The following is a 9,010-nucleotide window of genomic DNA, read 5'->3' on the forward strand; positions in this document are numbered from 1 at the left end:
TAAATTTGAGCCATTGAAGACTATGTATTAAAATGCATTAACTATCTGTTATTAGATGTTTCCTGTGCTTCTTTCAATTAAAACATATTTACAATGCATTATGGTTTTTAAGAACGTTGGTCAGCAACATGTTTATTAAACATGTTTATTATTGTTGTTTTTAAACTCTATCCCCTGAATGTAGAGTTTCAAAATAATGTGTGCTTTTTGTCTGCTGACGTGTATTTAGATATATCACTGGTTTAATAATAGAAACCTGCCTTCTACAATGTCAGACCATGGGGTCCATGTGGTTCACTACAAGGCTTCTGGCCAAGAGCCTTTTCCAGCCATACCTGGAGATGCCAGAGAATAAATTTGGGTTCTTCTGCATGAAAAGCATGTGCTCTATCATTGAATTTTTGTATTTATTTGTAAATAAAATACTCCAGCAATTTTACCCTGACTTTTATATTATTTTTACTTATCATTTGTGGCTAGGCACCATTGCTTTTAATTACCGTATTTTTCGCTCTATAAGACGCGCCAGACCATAAGATGCACCTTGTTTTTGGAGGAGGAAAACAAGAAAAAAAATATTCTGAATCTCAGAAGCCAGAACATCAAGAGGGATCGCTGCGCAGTGAAAACAAGCAATCCCTCTTGATGTTCTGGCTTCTGGGATAGCTGCGCAGCCTGCATTCGCTCCATAAGACGCACACACATTTCCCCTTACTTTTTAGAAGGGAAAAAGTGAGTCTTATAGTGCAAAAAATACGGTAGTTTGTTTGCTGCTAGATAGTACCCATAACACATGAATCCACACAAATCTTTCCTGAAAACTAGCACTGCAATATCTGTGCTCATTTCCCTTCAGGCAAGAGGGCTACCCTTGGGATGTCTGGCCAGATCCCAATAAGGGTTGACCATACTTTATACAGAAGTACTTTTGCTTCATGGGCATGAAGCAAAGGAAGGAAACAATATTGCTCAGAATTTAAATTCTGATAATTTCCTGAATAATTTACTTTTGAACAAAAGGCAGAATGTACAAGGATGACAACACTGATACCAGACCAGCTGCAGTTTTGAGTGCTTTTTTTCTGCAATGCATTACTCTTCTATTTAATAAGGCCTAGTTTGCTGTTATTTATATAAGATAATGAATTGACCTAACAAAAGGATTTTGGTTGTGGTGATGGTGAAACTTCTGGCATCAACTGATGACGCCTTAACATATTTGCAAACATTCTAAGAACTGAGAATGGGAATAGGAACCATGGAACACACAGATGTAAGGTCCTTTGAGAGAAGCTAGGAGTTGGTGGATTGCAGGAGCAGTTTCACAAAGTTAAAACTGTTCATGTGCACATCTGCCGCTCTTCGTATAGAGAAAAGACTCATCCATAGTCTAAGCTGTATATTGCTGGGAAAGAATGAAACAAGAATGTTGTACAACAAAGAATGCTGAGCATGAGCCAAAGTAGCTGATAGAAGAAGGAGCAGTAAGCAAAACAAGGGTTTGATGCAACTGTAAGTGGTGCAAGAACAGAACTTGGGGTAAAAGAGGAACCAAGGATGGAAAGGACCTATAGAAAAATTAATGCTGGGCTAAGGTTGCTACATTTTTGCTTGCAGTGCCATTATATTGTTATAATCTTCTACCCTGGGACCTTATGATGAAGGACAGGTAAAAAGCCAATTTATCTTTACCATTTATTTATATGATTTAAAGCAAGGATAAACTACACACATAGGAAGGTTGTGCACATCGAAGATGATGTTTGGATTCAAATTTAAGATATTTAAGGAATATAGTAAAGCCTTTAATAAAAAAAAACACTTTTTGCTAAACAGTAAAGTTATAAATGCCTCAGTACAAACGTAATACATATTTAAAAAATGCAAGCCAGTCTTCAAAAGGTAAATTTCTATAGTCATTCTTTAATAATAACCCATAGGAGAGAAACAGGATCTTAACAAATTTGTTACAGTAATGGATATACATGCAGCACTATCAAATGGTTTGCTATACAGAGAATAAAAATTAAAAGAAATCCATGATCTGAAAGAACCTCTTCACTATGGCAATAAATCAGGTTTGTTTGTGGGGTTTTTTTTTGCCAAAACTTTGAACAGAAAAAACAATTACTTAAGTAGGCAAGCAATCACATCACTATAAATCTATTTCTGTTAGTCCTACAATGTATTTTCTAAACACTATATATTAAAATGTTCCAATAAGAAGATATATGACACAGTTTATGATACTGAAAAGATACTTAGGAACATCTTCAAGTCAGTGTTGACAAGCAATTTTAACAGGACATCCAAAATATCTGAGACGCTGTCTCCAACCTACTTATTAATCTCCAGTTTTTAAAGGTTATTAAACAACATTCCACTTGTTTTCAAGCAGTGCTCTGGTTTTCTTGTAAAATGAACATTTAATAATGTAAAGGTTGATTTTAGAAGCATCCAAAATTGGATTCAAATTTATAAATGTGGCTAGCTTTCCAGCAGCCCCCCCCCCCACTTTCACAATAATAAGTAAATTATGCACACGCAAAAACTTAAAACATCTAGGATGGCTATTCGCCCCGCCCCCCCCCCGGTCTCCTTTGAAAAATATCCAAAAACCCAATTAATACATTTTTTTGCCAAAGTTTTCATATCAGGGAAATTTCGCATTTTTGTTCTTAAAAAGTGGGCAGCAGATACAACAGTAAGTATGAATCTTCAGCATTTAAGATCCACAGAACAGGGGATGTAACTCCCACTCAGTTAGTTATATGTTCCTATCAGCACGATTACCACAACAGTCCATTTTCAGAAGTCAATTTGAGATTCTTCCCCCACCCTTTCATTCACTCATACCCGCATACACCCGCACACCCCTAACTGACGGAATAGAAACCAAAGTATTTGTGAACACAATTTTTTTGACCTTCAAAGAAACATACCTTTCTGATAAAAAAAAAAAAGTCCTAGGAGTTTCTAAAAGTCTACAAACTCTCTCCATCAAGAAGAGTCCATAACAAAGCAGTTGTCTATAAAAATCTACACTGAACTACAACATATACCAGTATGTTGACAGTCACCGCTGCATATTAAATCATAACTTGCTGGTGAAATCTAGCTGTAAGTAACTTAAGAAGAGACTGTTCACATGAGATTCAGGCAACAAATATTCTTTTGTTTCAGCAGAAGGTTCAGTACTGGAAGACCAAGTCAAAATTTTGAAGCCCAATAGCACAATACTGTAAAAGATTCTCAAAGTGTGTATACATATTGTAGAAATGTACATAGATCAGATTTAGACTTCTGTTACTAATGATACAGTTTAAACTGTAGTACAATTACTTATTTTCAGGAAAATAATATTATCTGCTGTTAGTCTGAGTGACAGTTTTAAAATTGTTATTAAAAAAAGACACAATTTGTTGTTGTTTAGTCGTGTCCAACTCTTCGTGACCCCATGGACCAGAGCACGCCAGGCACTCCTGTCTTCAGACACAATTTACCACAATATAAATAGGAATTGGTTATTTTGTAATAATCAAGATAGGTTACCAAAGTCACTTCAACATATACTTTTCAAGTTATTTAGCTCAACTCATGATCATATATTTTGATGGCTAAGTAGTAAATGTGTCTGGACAAATTTGGTACGGTTTCACCTTAACCATAATCTGGATCCCAATATCCAGGACCCATATCTGCATATACAGTTCTCATCACTGGTATACAATCTCAAATTAATCAGCTGTTTGATATGGGGATGAGGAGATTGTATTTTGGTCTTCTTTCCCCATTGCACAAGTGATTGGGACTATCTAAAATAGAAGGTGGGCACAGTTCTGTGCCCACAGATTTTTAGATAAGAATTGGAAACTACAGCAGCTCAAAATAATTCAAACACTCTGCTTCAACTTAATGTGCTTTAGTGCAATATATAAAAATTACATTAGAAAAGTTAAAGTTCAGCCCTTCTAGATGCGAAAAGATGGTTCACTATATAATAAATGTCAAACACCTGCCTGCTCATCTTCATGTGAAATATCACAATTCTGATTTCATCAATGTTTTAATCATCAGGCTGAAGGTATTATATAATGTCATATTTTCCCATAAAACATACTAGTTTTGGATATTAGCATTTCCTTTGACATTCAAGACCTGCTTAAGTGCCATTTTTAAGTGCAAAAGAGAATAATACCACGTAGCTCAAGAATTTGAAGTAATTCTCATTACCCACAAAATGCACACACTAGACCAATAATTCTTGAAGCAGTATAAAATATTCTTGTACACTAGAAAGTTAAAGGTTGCAGCATAGTGTGATCACTCATCCTATATATTAATAGCAAACTCAATTCTCCTAGTGTGGATCCTTATGTAGCCATAATAGCACCATCCACACACAACAGGGTGGAACCTGCCAGCTGGGAGGAACCCAAAGGGCTGCAGAAGTACAAGCAATCTTTAAAGCCACTTCCCCAAAATAGCCCAGTGAGGAATGAGCATGCTCAGTAGGCCTGGATTCCTGACCAACAGCGGGTGAGTGGGCGTGGGGGCAGAGAGGAAAACAGGGGATAGGAGGTAAGAAATTAAGAATTCCTACATGGCTGACTGGCACCCTGGACAGAAGCACTCCACACTGCAACATTTTGTTGCAGCTTCTACTCCCCCCCCTTCTTCTTCTTCTAATCTGCATTTAGTCCAAAATATTAAAGTCCCAGAGGCATCTGTATTGTGCTTCCCAGACAAAAAAATGTTGAAGCTCAAAAGCAGCCATTCTATTCCATTTCCTTTTCTTTACTTTAAGAAAAGGGTAAGACATAAGTGAGCTATGCACACAAGAGGGCGAAACCTGTGAAGTTTCTTGTTTTTGCTGCAGTGGTTTCCCTCCTGAAGAGACAAGCTTCTTTTTATACTGAACAGTAGTCCCTTAGTAATAGTGTGGCTCCTTCACTGCACCCTCTGCACAAACGCCTCTTTGGACACAGATTCACACTGCAAGCATTAAGTCTTTTAAAATTTTAAATTAAACAAATGGAGAAAGAGGCCGTATTAACAACAAAGTGCACACGTATTACTTAATAAGGATGTGTGAATGAAATCTGTACCTATGCGCAAATGGTAATGCATTCTGGGTTGGTTCAGCCCTTGGTTCTGAGTTTTGCGTCACTTCTGGGGTTGTTCTTTCATCATCTGTTCCATTAATACTCTCAGGTGTAAGAGGAGATTGAATATCACCTCCTGCAGATTCCTTAAAAAAAGAAAATTATGGTTACACACTGAATTATGCACAAATGTACTTCCAATAATAGACAAACATCCAAGTACTAGAGTTGAATTTTACACCTATTACACCCTTAGCAGATATTGGGGGGGGGGGGGGGAATGGCAACGTTTCCTCCATCATTTGAAAGAAAAACAAATGAATTAATTGGTGATCTTTACTTCCATAGGGTTAAACTTCAGACCCTTGCTTTTGAAGGAGAGAGGGACAATTTTCAGTTTTCTCTAGTTAAGCAGGGTGTCTAGGATAATGTGTGCTCCAAATTTCAATTTTGGGAGCAGTATGGTAGTACTACAAATATTATGGATATGGTAATGGAAATTTTGGGGACTCTGGATCCCATTTTCTGACTTTTCTAGTAGTTGAAGACATATACACCACATTTAGGTTCCATTTTGTATGGAAATAAACTAACAAAAAGACCTAAGATACCTATAGTAGTTTGTATATCCCATTGACTAAAACACATTTGCTGTATTTAAGATGTTCCTCGTTATATAACAGATATCCATTTAAATCAGTCTTTGTGTACCAATATGAAATGGGAGTTTTACACAACAGCTTAAAAACATGTGTACTAAAGTCCAGAGCAAATGAATACAAAATTGTCCTGTACGTTTGCATAAATGACTCAAATTCTGTAAGTCAGGTTGTCATAGGAATTTTTAAAAAAACAAGATAGATCAAATACTTCTTGTCACATATTAATAAAAATCACATTAGCTTTACCATCTGGTTGCAGCATATTTAAAGATGCCTTATCACCTAAGGCTAGGTCTGAATCAAATGGGAATCCCTCCCCTCTCTTCTTCCACATCCCTGTGTGCTTGAGACTCCATATGATAGTCCGGGAACTTACAACACCTCATGAATTAATAGATTACTGCAATGCACTATATGTGGGGCTGCCTTTAAAGACAGTTTAGAAACTATGGTTGATGCAGAACTCGGCAACCAGATTGTGGGCTGATGCAAGATGGTTTGAGTATATAAAGCCAATTCTGGTACATTTTCAATTAACTTCCAGACCCAATTCTAAGCTTTAGACCTATAAAGCTTTATGGGGCTCAAGACTGCAACACTTCAAGGACCACCTACCCCTACATGAACCAACCCAGACCCTGCTTTCATCACCTAAGGCCCTTCTCTGTGGAACAGGGGAAGTACAGAGGGTGGCAACATGAGGACGGGACTTTTCAGTGGTGGCTCCCTGCTTATGGAATGCTTCTCATGGATGCTAGTCTGGTGCCATGACTAGCAACTTTTAGGCACTAAGCAAAAAAGTTTCTTTTCAGCCAGGCTTTTTGCCTTCAACCTGGAGAGTTTTAAATATTGTGGCCTCCTTTAGTGGATGGGAAGTGTTAGACCGTATTTTATGTATATGAATGTTTTAAGGGTTTTCTTGTATTATATTGTAAGTCACTTTCAGTTTACTTTTTGTAAAAAATAACACAGTATTTCTGTTAGTAACTGAAATTTATTTAGGGATTAGAAGCATAGAATTAATAGTGCAACTGTCAGCAAAGGTGATCGTGCGATAGTGATTCTTCTTCATGTTGGTATTTAACATTAATTACCTAAAACAGTCTTCACCAGTTACTGTACATGTAAACAGAAAAAAACCTCATGAATTAGGAAACAGTAAGGTTGCCATATTTCAAAAAGTAAAAACCAGGGCACCCCAAAAGTTGTTGAGCTTTTTAAAAAAACAAAAAAATACAAAAAAGCACCACCTTTCAGAAATCCCCCCCCCCCCCGAACATCAATTCTGCCTTTGAAACCCCAGTAATGTCTGGAATAATCCAGATGTATGGCAGCCCTAGGAAACAATACAGTTCAAACTGCATACTGCCAACTTTCTTATGTTCCCTATTACGTTATCATCCATTCACAGGAATAAATATATGAGTCCTAGGTCTTGTATGAGGAAGAACTCAAGACACTCACTGCCATTTAAAGCAATGTGATTCAGGCTGACTGGTCAGGGAGGTTTACACAGCCCTTTGGACCAAGCTACTCTGTGACATGCAGGTGGTGCTGTGGTCTAAACCACTAAACCTTGGGCTTGCTGATCGGAAGGTTGGCGGTTCGAATCCCCGCAACGGGGTTAGCTCATATTGCTCGGTCCCTGCTCCTGCCCACCTAGCAGTTCGAAAGCACGTCAAAGTGCAAGTAGATAAATAGGTACCGCTCTGGTGGGAAGGTAAATGGCGTTTCCGTGTGCTGCTCTGGTTTCGCCAGAAGCAGCTTAGTCATGCTGGCCAAGTGACCTGGAAGCTGCACGCCGGCTCCCTCGGCCAATAAAGCGAGATGAGCGCCGCAACCCCAGAGTCGTTCGCGACTGGACCTTATGGTCAGGGGTACCTTTACTCTGTGACAAAAGGGTAACCAGTTTCTACATTCCAATTATAAGATCGGGGAGGGGAGGGGCAAATGATTACTGCTATACAATCATTTAAGTATCAGAACATATTGCTATTAGTATTTTTTAAAAGTATTTAAGGCATGCACTAGGTTCACATTTTCAATATTTCTTTTGTAACTATAACAACTGAAGTGTTCTCTAAGTAAAACCAAATAGCAGTTTCTTATTTTCAAGAAACTCCAGACAAAGCAACATGAAATTCTGCATTTTAACAGAAAGTTGCCTGATTTCTAAAAGGCTTTATTTTGTATTTCAGAGCAGATTGAACACCTGAGGTGGTTACAAGGAAGATAAGAAAACTAACAGGGGCAAAGATATTATAATATTCACTGGGTATACTTAAAAGCTTTCCTCTAAGTTTTTCAACAACTATTCTTAAAGCTACAGTGCCAGAAGACTTATAGGTAATAAAGGTAAGGGGTTGCAATGACAAATAAAAAACAACAACTGACCATTTCTAGCAGCTATTTAAATTAATGCACCAGTATATAATAAATAAATAAATTCAGATTAAAATATAAATACCAAATGCCACTCATGAACGCCTTGTTGATACTTGCAAGTCAATTACTTTATAAGGAAAAGAGTGAGAGGAGATATAATCCACATGCAACACTGGTCCTGGTTTTCCTCCATATTTATAACATCTTCCTTCTAACTGAAGAATTTTCATATTGAATTTTTTATCCGATGGAAGCTTCCACAGAGCAGTAACGTATATCTCACACCACACATAAACATTAATTTTTTCTCATTGTTGAGGGTAAGCTTTGTGTTTGTACTCTGTGTTCTTGAGCTAGTACGTAACACCAAACTACAGCTATAGCTTCAAGTGACCTCACCTCAGCCAGGAAAATTATGCATATACTGTATAAGTGTCTTGGCAATTGTCTTTCCTAAATGTTACCTGCTAGGACGCCCTTCTAGAATCTTAGTTTGGGCGGGGAGGACAGAGAGACTCCAGAATACACACAGGAGGATATAAGGGTTTCTGCATATTGTGCTGAGGCCAAAATGCCCAAGGATGTTAGGCCCCCAAGACACAAAACATGTCCTAGGGGGGAACTGTCTGTAATGTAAGATAGAAGCAGCTATCCTATGGAATATCTAGGATGTACTGTTGTAGGGTAGATGGGAGCATTTATCATTTGATTTCCATTATCATTCATGAGCTTGTGAAATAGAAATATTTTGCTGTAACAGTTTTAGTAGAAACATGTGCTCAGTAGGAAAAATCCAACCTGTGCAGTTTTGTCATTGGTATCTAATATCTTACACTGAACATATTGCACCCCAGATAC

The 9,010-nt window shown here is 37.6% G+C and overlaps 1 protein-coding gene across 5 annotated transcripts in view; it reads right to left on the reverse strand.

Moving 5' to 3' along the window:
* Nucleotides 1–9,010, reverse strand: part of HOMER1 (homer scaffold protein 1) — a 74,212-nt gene that overhangs the window by 26,175 nt on the left and 39,027 nt on the right. For all 5 annotated transcript variants that reach the window (XM_081881236.1, XM_081881238.1, XM_081881235.1 and 2 more), the window contains one exon: nt 5,109–5,251. In XM_081881236.1, the coding sequence (XP_081737362.1) occupies nt 5,109–5,251 (143 nt within the window). The remainder of the gene's footprint in view (nt 1–5,108; nt 5,252–9,010) is intronic.

This window comes from Podarcis erhardii (genome assembly GCF_964252035.2).
Source record: "Podarcis erhardii genome assembly, chromosome: 11".
NCBI classification, from domain to species: domain Eukaryota; kingdom Metazoa; phylum Chordata; class Lepidosauria; order Squamata; family Lacertidae; genus Podarcis; species Podarcis erhardii.